At 35.0% G+C, this 14,316-nt stretch overlaps 1 protein-coding gene across 5 annotated transcripts in view; it reads right to left on the bottom strand.

Moving 5' to 3' along the window:
* The window catches only part of LOC134530772 (baculoviral IAP repeat-containing protein 6), a 328,951-nt gene that overhangs the window by 13,014 nt on the left and 301,621 nt on the right, over window positions 1-14,316 (bottom strand). For all 5 annotated transcript variants that reach the window (XM_063365948.1, XM_063365949.1, XM_063365946.1 and 2 more), the window contains exons 56-60: window positions 13,428-13,617; window positions 8,078-8,201; window positions 7,196-7,337; window positions 1,588-1,805; window positions 784-1,023 (exon numbers count right to left, since the gene is read on the bottom strand). In XM_063365948.1, coding sequence (XP_063222018.1) covers window positions 784-1,023; window positions 1,588-1,805; window positions 7,196-7,337; window positions 8,078-8,201; window positions 13,428-13,617 — 914 coding nt within the window. The remainder of the gene's footprint in view (window positions 1-783; window positions 1,024-1,587; window positions 1,806-7,195; window positions 7,338-8,077; window positions 8,202-13,427; window positions 13,618-14,316) is intronic.

The following is a 14,316-nucleotide window of genomic DNA, read 5'->3' as shown; positions in this document are numbered from 1 at the left end:
CCCGTATAGAGCGCGCACACATAGCTGAATTTCGATATCTCGCCGAGTGCATACAACGCGTGCTCTCTGTCGGGTGCCGAGTTAACTACATCTGATGGCCCGCTCTCTTTTGTGGAGTGTGTACTTACTGCGGCGATAATTAAGCATTCGTTCAGCTTGCATTTGGATCACAGATTTTGGTTTTCTATTTAAAGTTGAAAGGTTTTTTGTTGCATAACTTATTAATTTAAATAGTTTGGCGTGCTCTTTTATACTTCACGTTTTAAATAAACGTACTTTCCATGAATTGGTTTTGTTTTTATGAATAACTTTATATAACTAAAAAATTCTTTAAGCATAAACGTAGCACCCCTACTTTTCCAGCTTGATTTCAGAATAAAAAGTGTGACGTTTATGCGAGAAAACACGGTATGTTAAAAGCTAGATTTAATACATTGTTCGGGGGATCCTCGGTGTCGGCTAACAGCGGGTTTTTACGGAAAAGACAAACGCTCAAGCCGGTAAAAATCAATGAAAACTACCAGCACTTTTTTTTGGTAGATTGTGACGACCCGATTGTCACCCATTCACACCCCCCAGTCACGTGACTGCAGCAGTGATGTTTACAGGGTGCGTTCCACAAGAAAAGCAACCAATACACAGTAAATTCAAAGTTATTGGCTAAAACTCCATTTGACTTTGATAATTTGATGCATGTAAAGTTTACATTTTCATCTGCTCACAATTATAATAGACTTAAAAATTATATAGAACTATTCAAAAATTACCAAGCCCACAACTTACCTGCAGGAAGCTGGAAGTCTGTGCATTCCACTTCTCCTCCGGCCGGCCATGCCAGGTGTTGAGAACGCTGAGACACACCTTGCCATCATTGTACAGGTTTGGGTTGAACCTGATTGTGTGATGTCCTGTCGTTTCCAGGTTTATCAGCATGGGCGAATTGGGGTAGTCAGGCGGGAAATACACGTCAAACTCGAAGCAGCCATTTGCATATGGTGTTTCTGCAGGCCCTGTGATCAACACCTGCCAACACATACATCCATTTACTGTGTAGGAGAGACTCTTAATCCTGTTTGTTTCATAAAGACTCACTTTACTTGTTAACGAACAACCTCTCACTTAAGTAAGGTTGAAACAAGGTTGCACAATACAGCCCAGGCACAAAACCTGCTGATCAGCATTGTGGGCGTAGTTAACTACTCAGAACATCTAATGCACTATACTGCCATTAATCATGGGAGAGGGGGGAGGGGGGAACACCTGCTGCACTAAATTTGATGTGTAAAACCTTGTTTATAGCAAGTAAATAGTTTATTTTATAGAAATTAAGCATTAAAAGAGGAATGAATCCACCTGAATGAGTAATTTTTTAACTTTTATATATAAATTGGAAAGACTAACAAATCTCTACAGTAATATATGTGTTAAGTCTTTGTGTATAAAAAACTTATGTTTTTTGATAAATGAAACAATTGCAATTCAAACCACATTATTTACATTTCCAAAAAGACTAAAAAGTCAACTTATTGAGCATGATACCTAACAAACAATATTATTGAAAAGTAGGAACCAGTGCACTACACTAACCTTCATGATGTCAAGGCGGTCCGTGTCACAGCGCACGAAGACGGAACTACTGTAGGAAAGGGGGAGTGAGGTAGACAGCGTGACAGTTTCCTGAGCAAGCCTCTTGACCCGTGAGGGATGGCTGCGCTCTCCCGCTGCCCGCACATGGGACTCAAACCGGTAAGAGACCACAAATTGGTAGCCGCCTTCTGGACATTCCGCTATCATCTCGTATGTGTCTGCAACCACATGCCAATACCGCACACTAAATGGTTGGTGCACACATAAAATAACACCCCAGAAAAATTAAATAAGCACTAAATGTATAATCATAAAATTCAAGACTTAACAGGGCCGCCACTCTGTTTGCATACCAAATTCCAAGTTTTATCCAGGATTCTTAAAGTTTCTCTAAGAATTTTCATGAAATTTACTGAATATTTATGTTACTAATGATACTAAATATAATTTTAATATATACTGAGATAATCATTTTTGTTTCATCAGAGCTAATAAAACCAAACCAAACATTTAATATTACCTATCTACCATTTAATATTATACAAAATAAAAAGTAACATTCAAATACAAAATATTCCTTTAAGACTACATTACCTCTCTGATAAAAGTGTTTTCCTTAACATAATTTCAAAGCTCTCGTATGTTGTTTAAACTATATGAGTATCAATCAACAGTAAAATTTTAAGAAAAGGCAACATTGGTATACCTAAAATACAGCACAGCATAAGAACATAACTAAAATTGTATTTACCTGAAAATAACACGAAACTGAATATAATGCAATACTATTCCGTCAGTAAAATAAAATGTCTTTCTCTGTGTCCGTGTCCGTGTGTGTGTGTGTGTGAGACTGTGTGTCTGTCTGTGTGTGTGTCTGTCTGTGTGTCTGTGTGTCTGTCTGTGTGTCTGCCTGTGTGTCTGCCTGTGTGTCCGTCTGTGTGTCCGTCTGTGTGTCCGTCTGTGTGTCCGTCTGTGTCTGAGAAGGATGCCAGATATGTTGGACACAACCTACACAAAAGCCAATATGGTTTTCAGTAATATTATCAAAGTTAATTAAATTCTCAAATTGTCCTGTCTCAGGGTATTATCAAAATACATTTCGGCCAACTCAAGAGCGATAGATCAACAAAAACTCTGTTGCTGAAGACTTCTTAACTGATTGTCTAGGTTTGCTTGTTTATGGTAGTGTTATTAAAATTTAGGCCTTGGAAAAGAATAGCAGGTTTGTAATTAAATAGATTCAAGTCCAAGCCACACAAGAAATAATTTTCACACCAACACGACTGTGTAAAATGGCCTAAAACTGCAGCGCGTCAATAAAAAAATGTTTTCACAAACTTTTCAATATGGCCTACCTGGATGCAGGATAGCTGGACCACAAACACTGACACATGCTCCCTTCCCAAGACAGAAAAGACAAAACCTGTTTACTTGTCAGTTTTTTTTTTTAAGTTCCTTCAATAAAAAAAAAAAATAGCACTCCCTTTACTGCAGTTGTGATGAATGAAATGTTGCAGTAGAAAGCATTGGAATTCTCATGAAAAAAAAAAAAAAAAATTTGACACAGTTGCACCACAAAAACCTGTCACGATAGAAACATCATGATTGTGTATGTTGCTAGTTCATGGACATTTACAACAATGAGAGATGGAGGGAGAACCATAAACACTGCTGCATGGTAGCACACACGCTCATGCATGTGCACACACATGTACACACATGCACGCACACACCTGCACAGGTACACACACACACCTCCCTTTTTCTCACTCTCTGGCCAATTTATATTTAAATTTTCCCCTCTTGCCGAGCACAAGCCCGGCGGCAGAAATACACGTTACTTACCAGCTGTGGCCGGGTAGCCACCCAACAGGCTGTAGACGTAGCCTAATGGCACACTTTAAGATGCTTTACACGCTCTACCGAGATATTTTAATTAAACAATTTATACCTACTCATAAAATATTTATTAAAAACTAGGGATGGGGCGAATCCTGATTTCCTCGAATCCGAATCCTAACTCGAATCCTTGACTGGAATTGCCGAATCTCGAACCCAAACCCGAATCTTTTAATAGATGATGTCCACATATCTAATGTAAGTGAGATGTATTCTGCTTGCACTAAAAGTCCCTTGACTTTATCACATGTAGATTGGTACATTTCTGGTATAAGTGTATATAAAGACAACAATTTTTTCTTGAGAAATTTCAGTTTTCGTACAGATTAGCGGTTAGGATTTTTTCTATAAATAAGCTAGAGGTCTGCGACCCTAAGAATTTTACTTCGAGCCGAGCTCGAGCTTTTGTGGTACAGTTACACTTTTGGGAAATTATTTTTATCTTAAACTTAATATCATGTTTGAATAAAGTATTAAAATGAAGTGGGCTTATTAATTTTGGGTAAATATTTACAGAGTGTGTATACATTTTGCACTGCTAGAAAAAAAAATTTTTTTTTCATTGAATCTTACCTGTTTCCATTGGTTCATTAGTAACTGATATCATCCAACTAACATAACCAAGTATATGTTTGTGTAAATGTAACATATCTTTGGAAAAATTTCACCCTTGTCAATTTTTCTGGAGTCCTTACTGAGCTTCAACAAACTTAGCACCAAAAATCATGTTGTTTGAAAAGTACATTCACATTGTTTCAACATTTCCACTTTTCAGCACAATAATTCTGAGAGAGATTGTCACAGAGTATTAAATTCTGTTCTTTAATCTATCATTCAGAACAATAATTTGTTCTGCACGTTCAGGAGTTAAATTAGCTCTACGATTGGAGATAGTGTTTCCAGCAGAAGAGAAGCGTCTCTCGCTGGCAACCTGCTTGGCTGGAATGCTTTAGTAAAATTGCTTAACCTCAAAATTAGTGTCATAAATATCTGTAACTGGTCATTAAAGTTTAATCAATTGAAAGTAATAAAAATAAAAACATTTTACTTCATTCAATTTACACTTGCAAAAAAAAACATACACACAATAAACCTACATGGAAATTAAAGTCTTTTTCAATATCCTGAAGTCTGAAATATGTTTACTCTAGGCGTCTGCGAGCAGAAGATTTTCACTTCGAGTCGAGCTCGAGCGAGTTTGCTAAAATACTCGCGAGTATCGAGTCGAGTTCGAGTTTTTTTTTTAAGTTTATTGCACATAAATTTACTGTGATGGAGTAATAAAATGTGAGAACTTTTGAGAAAAATATGGAAATAAAAAAAGAAACCATTATCATTGTTAGCCTACTAAATTAAAAAATTCGATATTCCTAAAGTATTTGGAATTTCTTATCTCCGCCGGTTGATTTGAAAAGAGGAAGTGAAAGAGCATAGAATAAAAGTATTTTCAGATTTTTAGCATTTTTTTTTCGCATATACCGTTACTCTACATATTTACCAAATTGTTTAACCTCAAAATTAGTGTCAAATATCTGTAACTTGTCATTAAGTTTAATCAATTTAAAGTAATAAAAATAGAAGCATTTTACTTAATTCAATTTACACTTGCAAAAAAAACTTACGCACAATAAACCTACATGGAAATTAAAGTCTTTTTCAATGTCCTGTAGTCTGAAATATGTTTACTCATGTCATCAAATGTAGAGCTGTACTGAAGAAGCCGATTTTGCCAATATTTAGTTGAATCGGCATTTCTGCCAACTTCCAATACTCTTGTTAATTTTCGACCGATATTACTGAAAAACGAAAGAGACTGCCATAACCTAAAAATCCACGAGTACCCTTTTCACTTTTCGTAGTAGTACTACATTCTTTCAGATCACATTATTTCTTAGCAACATGTGCCAACCGTACATATCAAGATTTAACATCCTTTTTTTTTCAATAATGTTCTTTAATTTTAATATGTCCTAAATAAATACATTACCATCACGGTAAATACACATCTCGGTTATTACGGCAACTATAGTGCAAATGTGGTAACTATCATGCTTCTGCAGTAGTTATGGTATCTACAAAGAATCTTTAGTTCTTTTTATGGTAATTATCTTAAGATAACTATTGGAATTGTACTGTAGTTATGGTACATCATCCATATTTCTTCGTAAGTTGTTGTTCATTTGTATTTTCTTCATATTTATATTTACGTGCGCCATTACTGGCAGGAATTTTCATAAAAATGTTAAACGGGACTTTATATCACACATTTAATGGTGTAAATGATGAGACCCCGGACAATTTAAATGCTTTTTATAGTAAAATGCGGGAAATGTTTCCGCATAAGGCGGGAAATACTTCCGCATAAAGGAGGAAAGTGATACATTAATGCTATGCGGAAAATTATAGAAGTAAAAAAAAATTAATCACGGAAATTCGTAAATCCCGGGTACGTAAAAATGATGTGTTCATGTATACGGTCGATCATGTTACATTATAAAGTAAAGGATAATAGTGTTGTAAGACTTTTATTCCGATATAATGAGAGTTTTTTTTCTATAGGTACAGTGCAAGAAAAGCTCGCTCGAATTTCGAGTTGTTGAAAAGCCACGAGCTCGAGTTCGAGTATTACTAAAAAACTCGACTCGAAACTCGAATTTCGAGTACTCGCAGGTGTCTAGTTTACTCATGTCATTAAATGTAGAGCTGTATTGAAGAAGCCGATTTTGCCAATATTTAGTTGAATCGGCATTTCTGCCGACTTCCGATACAGTACGCTCGTTAATTTTCGGCTGATATTACTGAAAAACGAAAGAGACTGCCATAACCTAAAAATCCACGAGTACCATTTTCACTTTTCGTAGTAGTACTGCATTCTTTCAGATCGCATTATTTCTTAGCAACATGTGCCAACCGTACTTATCAAAGTTTAACATCCTTTTTTTTTTTAACAATGTTCTTTAATTTAATATGTCATAAATAAATAATACATTACTATCACGGTAAATATACATCTCAGTTGTTACGGTAACTATAGTGCAAATATGGTAGCTATCATGCTTCTGTAGTAATTATGGTATTCTACAAAGAATCTTGTTCTTTTTATGGTAATTATCTTAAAATAACTATTGGGTTTGTACTGTAGTTATGGTACATCATCCATATTTCTTCGTATGTTGTTGTTCATTTGTCTTTTCTTCATATTTATTTACGTGCGCCATTATTTGAGACAAGAAGTTTCAGAAAAAATTTTAACGGACATTATATCACACATTTAATGGCGTAAATGACGAGACCTCGGGCAATTAAAACGCTTTATACGGAAAAACCTACCATGCGGGACCTCGTAAGCGAGTTTTACTGTATTTTTTTTCCCGTAAATAGTAAAAACCGAATCCTTTGACGAATCCTATATCAGATCCGCCGAACCTTCGAATCCCTAGGATTCGGCGGATTCGGCGGATATTGGATTCGGTCGCCCCATCCCTATTAAAAACCAATACAGGTTAGTTATTTAAATACATAGTCAACCACAATAGTGCAAAGTTAATTTTTTTTTTTAAAACCCAAAATGTAAAATTTACATATCAGTGGTTGTAGTACACTTTATTAAACACAAAATCAGCATAAATGTGCAACCCGTACGTGAGTAAATACGGTATTAGGAATCTAACAGTAATTTGTTTCAGTAATGTTCACTAGACAGACGTACCAAACTGCAGCCTCTTCATCACCTCCAGGTACCTCTCCTCAAGCGACTGACGAATAGGGAACTCCAAGCCACCAGAAAACATGGCATCTTTGTTTGTTGCTGTATCTGTGTCCTCTTCCAGTACAAGACGATCTGTAGCCGTCTGAAATAATAGACAATTAATTATAACATTAACACTACCATTCCAGAAATTTTGAACTACCGCAAAGAAAAATACCTCGTACAATAAACTTCTTTATGATGAAATCCTCGTTATAATGAAGCAGCTGTTAGGTCCCACCAAAATGCTATATAAATGTAATGTATTTGTACCTCTAAATTCCAAAGTATTTTTTTCACAGTTCAGACAAAAACACTTACTACAGCGAAGGAAAAATGAAAAATCTTCAAAATGTTTCTGTAGAATTGTCATATTTTAGTCTCACTTGCTTCGTAAATAAATTACACTTCAAAAAATAAATGATACTGCCGCCATCTTACAACTGATTGACCATAGAACTGTTGACATACTGAAACGCACTTTGAAGTTAGTGTACCAACATTAGCTAACAAAAAAATTGAACTTCGATTAATCTACGTTTCAAATGTCACCTAGAAAATTTCTCACTTTTCCTACTTAAACAACTTTACATCTGTGTCCTGTGAAAATGTGCCATTGTTGTAATGAATGCAGATATCCAATTTAATTCTGTGAAAGTGCTACTTAAAAATTCACAGAAATTTAAGCTTTGTTTCCAAATTGTGGCAAAATAAATATTACATAATGTGGTTTTTGTTTGAAAGTTAGTTTTGATGTATTAATTTTGTTTACTTATTATGACTTCGTGAATAGTTGGCTAGAGGAAACAGTTGGGTAACAATAGAGCAATGGTTTCATTTTACCTGAACCAAGTTAGCAGTCTCCTGAATATCAGGAATAAGTAGTGCCAACCCTTCATCAGACTCCAACTCCTCTTGCAGCTTATTCTGTGACCGTCCCTTGGACCCACCTTTAGTCTTGTTTGTGCTGAAACACACATAGGGTATGGACGTTTAAATGTCTGTCCATGATTTTTACAAAGTAAAACACCGTTAAAATGGGATAAATTAGTATTCATTTAAATATGCTATAAAGGAAATTTTCTCAAGATTTACCTAGGATTTTTAACATTGGACAAACTGAAATAATACCGTTTACCGGCACCTTCCTATGGGTCGCACTCTTAATTTTGGGCAAAACATTTTCACAGTAAGGGTTGCCCCTGCACATGGTCATAACTAGAGTTTTGTGGATGCAAGTGAAGTGTTCCCTTTCTCAGCAGCTTACTGGTGCGTAACAGAAATGACACTCCCATTGACCCTAGGCTCTTAGGGTGTGAGCCCCACCCCCCTCCCCAACCATATTTACTGCCCATCCAATTCCGGCACTTCCTAACAAGACAAAGGAGAAGACTGCTTTTTTTATACCCTTTTTTCTCTCTCCACCATTATATTTTATATTTTTACCCATCCCTGTGCCACGGGGAGAGAATAGGCCTCAAGTTCCCTATATAAAAACTAGCCTGCAGTTCAGTTTACAACAAAGCTGGAGGAATATAAAAAGTGCTTTATACACACCGGATGCAGTTTTGTCACTTTATGTTCAGTTAAAAGCACGAGAAATCTCATTAAAAAACAATGATTGGGCACAGTTGCATCATGAAAATCTGTAAATATGTATAGACGTGTTAATTGTGGGGGTCCCAGTTCACAGGACATTTACAAAGTAAAGAGGGAGGGAAAAAACATCACCACTGCCATATGGTCTCATGCACACAATCTCTTGCTCCCTCTTTGGGTGGTTTATTTTTAGATTTTCTTCTCCTCTCCTAGCCCTCCCAGCGCAGCAGACACATCACTGGCCAGCGCCATGACTGGTCGGGCGACAGACACGGAACATGTAAAATAACTGTGGTGTTCACGGAACTTCACGCGACTGCAGTGATATTTTCATTAAACAATTTATACTTATTCGTGGAGTGAAAATTTAAATTTTAAAATTTTAATATTAAAATCCAACTTATGTTAGTTATTTACACACATATTCAACCACACAATGCAATATTAGGAATGGGCGTGTCGATTCTTCGGTACTTCGATTCCACAGATTCTGCCAGGAATCGGAACAGTCAATTCTTCCGCCAAGTTTCAAGGAATCGTATCGTATTTAGTATGGTACTAAGCACTCTTAATAATTTAGAAAAAAAAAAAAGTTTTTTTTTCTGAATGAAACCAGCGATTCCTGCTAAAATTACCTTATTTTGCGGCCAGAATATTGTCAGAATATTTAAGTAACTCACCTTGCACTTTGATTTCAAAATTCGGTAGTTTACGTAATAGTTATCTTGTATCACGTTTATATTGGTTGCAGTTTCAGCTAATACAATTACATTATAAAAGTTGTTAGGATCAAATGAAATATTTGTTTTCCAAACTCTAGCATCATAACCGTGTTTTAACTTAATTCGTGTTGAATTACACAATATGTAAAGAAAGGAAAAGAAACAAATTACGAATACATCATCTCATCTAGCCAAGTCCGCCATACTTTAACGTTGTAAACAGCTAACAGAGCATGCAACACAACAAAAACAATACTATCTATCATAATTTCTTTTGTTTGAAGTTTTAAAATAGATAAAATTGGGTTAAAACACGTAATATATCACAGTATTTTTATTTAACTTAATAATATATATAACTTTTTTTCGTTTGCTTCGCACAAAGATGGTACATTTTAATGCGGCTGAGCACTTACTGCATGAGATGAAACACGAAAGCCTCCATTATGTATTATCAAATACTTTATGTTGTAACCTCACTTGTTTCTATTAATACGTGTGGTTTCCATTACTATTTTTCAAGAGATCAGGTCAGTTTATTTCTACTAAAGTATACCGTATTGGCCCGAATATAAGGCGACCCCGAATATAAGGCGACCTGCAGTTTCAGGAGGCCAAACAAATGTAAAAATAATTTTTGGTAGAAATTAATGTGAAAATTCATTAGACATACATTTTGTGTTGATAAATCGTTTTTGCATTTATGTATAACAATTAATTTATATTTATCACATTACTTATTTAAAATAAGTTTGAATGGCCTACCCTAAAAGTCAAAAGAAAACAATTAGAAAATATTTACATTTTTAAGTATTACATTAGAAATTTTTTCGTATGTTTACTCTAATGAAGCTGCATAATTGTCATCTTCAGAGCTGTTTATTTGTCTAGAGCTCGTTCCCCGCCGTTCCACCGATGTGTGATTGTGTGATTGTTCATTTTTCACAGTTTACTGTATCTACGAATTTAAAATTTTTACAATGGCTATTAATCACTCTTAAAATACAGCATTTAACTTTCCGTTTGACTTAAGCTACGTATTACCACAGAACAAGGCGTATTACTATTTAGTAGTGTGTTAAACGTAAAAAAAGCAAACAAAGAATGCATCTTGCCGGAACAAAACAAGTGGCTAGCAGACATGATGAAGCATACGGCCATGAATAACTCGGTTACGTGACCGCGTATATTTGTCCATATTACTCTCTGACAGAGAGAGTCTGTTCTATGAATTTGAAAGAATAATCTATTATAATTATGAAAGGTTTTTACATAAATAAAGAGTGTATTATTAAAATAGCTTTTGAAGCAACGTACCAAATTCCTGTTAATATGGCGTCTTCGTGCGTGTTCGGCAATGTTCGTTTTACAACAAAGAAATATTGTGGAAAGACAGTTGGCAGCCGTGAATTTCCAAACATTACATCCGAAATGTTTGTAAACGTAAAAATCGTTCTGAAAATAACTTTGATATTTTAGTACAAATATTTCCGTTAAAAATCTGAAGATAAATTACCGTAAATGTTAACACGCGATTGTACACAAAGTACAAATATGAATTGTGAAATAAAAGGTTGCCATTTTGAGATGCTTCAACATTCACGTTTTTACTCAAGAACAAATATTTTAATTTTCAACTTCAAACAATTGTGAATTACTGCAATATTAGGTGGATTTATCGTTTTTCCCCGTGTGAGGTAACAAAGTTTTAATATAAAAAATTGTGAACGTTTTGTTAAACAATGTTTCTACTGTAGCTTTCAGCTTGGAACTAATGTTTGCGGTTCTGACGTCTTGGGTGCGAAAATAAGGCGACTTCCAATTTTTGCATCTTTCGTTTATGTAAAAATGGTCGCCTTATATTCGGACCAATACGGTAGTACACGTATTTCTGTGATGTATATAACTCTTTTTTGCAGAAACACACGTGAAACGGTGTACCTATTAGAAATAAAAAATCATGTTCGAAGTGTGGAAACATTTTACAATCTACCCATTCGATGACAAATTTGCAGTATGCAATAATTGTAACACGAAAATATCTCGTGGGCCAACAAAGACCACAACCAACCCATTAAAACTAGCCCTTCAGCACAGCCTACAGGCATAGGTATATTTTGAAGTACCTATTTCGTCTAGAAATATTTTGGAAACTACAATAAAATTCTGGAACATTTTAAGAAGTTAATGTATATAACATATTTATGTTCTCCCATATTATACAATGATTAATTAAATATTTGCTAATTTTCCATGCAGTGAAAATATTTAGACTATTAACTCAAAGTATTCACCATTGAATAACTTAAAATGAATTAAATATTATGTCAAATAAGGTAAATATTTGTTTTAACCTTCAAACGCTATTTATCCTCCCTTGCACTAATAACGTTGTCATATAATAATTTGCTTTGCACCAAGTTTTAAGACAATATTAAGATGGATTAAAATAAATTCAAATAAATGGGATACTAAGAAATTCTGAATTTTTTTAAATTTCAAGGCCTGTTTTTACGGTAGTAACTCGTTTCATCAAAAAAATTTTCAGCCAAAGTTTTAGATGAAGTTTAGTGTACACACAATAAATTACAACAGTTATGGTAGTAAATATATTAAAAAAAGTAATGATCCTTTTTTTACTTTCAACCTTGTTATTTCCACCCACTGTAGTAATGGTTGGTTAGATAAATATTAATTTTAAACATAGTATTAGTCAATTTTTGGATAGTTAAACCAAAATAAGAATGGTTTCGGTAGTAAGCATGGTACGGAAGTTTTATTTATTTTCTTATTCCAACCCCAGTTTTTTTTTAACCCCTTGCAGTTACGGATGGTCGTATAAAAAATTGTTTCCAACAAAATTTAAATTTTTTTTAGATAATATTCATACAGTTTACAAACAATTTACGGGAGTTATTGTTTTTTTTTTGTCTTTCAACCCTTGTAGTAATGATACATCATATAAAAAATATTTTTGGAAGAAAGTTGTACATAATATTTTTTTGTTTTATAATAAATATAAATTTTTAATAGTGTACACTGTATGGATTTCATGAATTTTTTTTGTTATTTTAACTCCCCTCCTTATTTTTAACCCCATGCAACAATGGTTCATCTTATCAAAAATTGCTCCAACAAAAGTTTGAGATAAAAGTTATCAAATTTACAAACAATTTCGAACGGATTTGATAGTGTACTTACTAAGGTAGAATGTTTTTTTTTTTTTTAATTCTACACCTTATTTTTTCAATCCCTTGCAGCAATGGTTTGTCTAATCAAAAATTATTTCAGAAAAAAGTTTTAGATAAAAATTATAAGATTAATACATGATTGTACGAATTCTATGTTGTGCCTACTAAGGAAGTTATGATTTTTTTTGTCCTCCAAACCTTGTTTTTTCAACCCCTTGCAGTTAGAGTTCGTCATAAACTTTTTCAGATAAAATATTTTGATATTACTCAGAGTTAAAATGCATTCAAACGGAAGTGATATCTTCAATATTATTGGAGTTACAGCGATTTTTCTGTAGCTCAAAAAACCTTCCCCATTTCTACCCCTTTGGTCGGATATTGCCCATTAATGAAATCGAAAATGATTTTCCACTACATTTTACGTATAAGTTTTAAAGTTATTTGTGAAAAATTGCGACAGTTATAGTGCCAACAATACACACACACACACACACACACAATATAAAAATAAACTTTTGAGTTGATGATGGTTTTGGGGTTTAGGGACCATGAAATGAATAACTTGAATATATAACAATTTTCCGGAAGTCACACCACGGTAACGGCTACAATAGGTAGTATTTCCTTGAAATCTACCTTAAAAGAAAGGATGCATAAATATTGGGACAACAAAGCACTCACTTGAGACGCGAAGCGTACGTGTCCACTATGCTCTTCATCTTGGTGAGCAGGCAGACGACAGACAGGTCATCGCCGCCGGAGCGGGAGGTCTGGGGGAGCAGCAGCGACACGAGGTGTGGGTTGAGGGCCATGGCACGCAGCAGCTGCAGCACAGCCCGGTACAGCGGGATGTGGCGTGCCATGTCCAGTACTGTAAACATGCCCCATCACTCTGCACAGTCCATTCATGCTTGTCCTAACACTTAACTGTATATTATTAACAGATACGTAGCCTGGTTAACAACACCCTGTCAAACTGGCAGCCAAACAAGAAAAGTAGTTCTATAATTTTTTGTCTTGTGTAATACTACGGTATTATCAGACTAACTGAAACTGTTTGTTATTGTTTTACGTTCGAGGTTAATTCCGCTTCCCGGACTTTCGGCAGTGTTTGGTTTTGTTTCTCGCATGGCGGCGCGCGCAGCTCGTGCTGTGTCGTCATGACAACTGCTGATATAAATAATCGCGCGGCTTTTGGAACAGCTTCTACGAGCCTATGCTTGTGTATTAGTGACGTTTTATTGGCCTAGGTAAAAAGGACGCTTACGTGTTGCGGCCGTGATTGGCCTATTTCAAGTAACAATTTAATTAAGCAATAGAGAAGAGAAGAAGAGTGGAAAATGACGTCATTTAGTGCGTGGTGAAGTTTATTCCCTCTGGGAATATTTATACGTGGCGAGGCTATTTTCGGCGTTAGCACTGTGATAATTACGTCTGCATACAGGTCAATAGTCAGATACGCCCTGACATTGAATGCAGAGGGCTTACATTCAATTTACGTGAGTTACGACTTATTTTCTGAACGATCATAATCGTCCAGAGATAAGGAATGGTCTGCATCGTCTTTGTA

This window comes from Bacillus rossius, chromosome 3, assembly GCF_032445375.1.
Source record: "Bacillus rossius redtenbacheri isolate Brsri chromosome 3, Brsri_v3, whole genome shotgun sequence".
Classification (NCBI taxonomy): Eukaryota; Metazoa; Arthropoda; class Insecta; order Phasmatodea; family Bacillidae; genus Bacillus; species Bacillus rossius.
The sequence above is the reverse complement of the archived record's forward strand: the minus strand, read 5'-3'. Positions and strand labels throughout refer to the sequence as shown.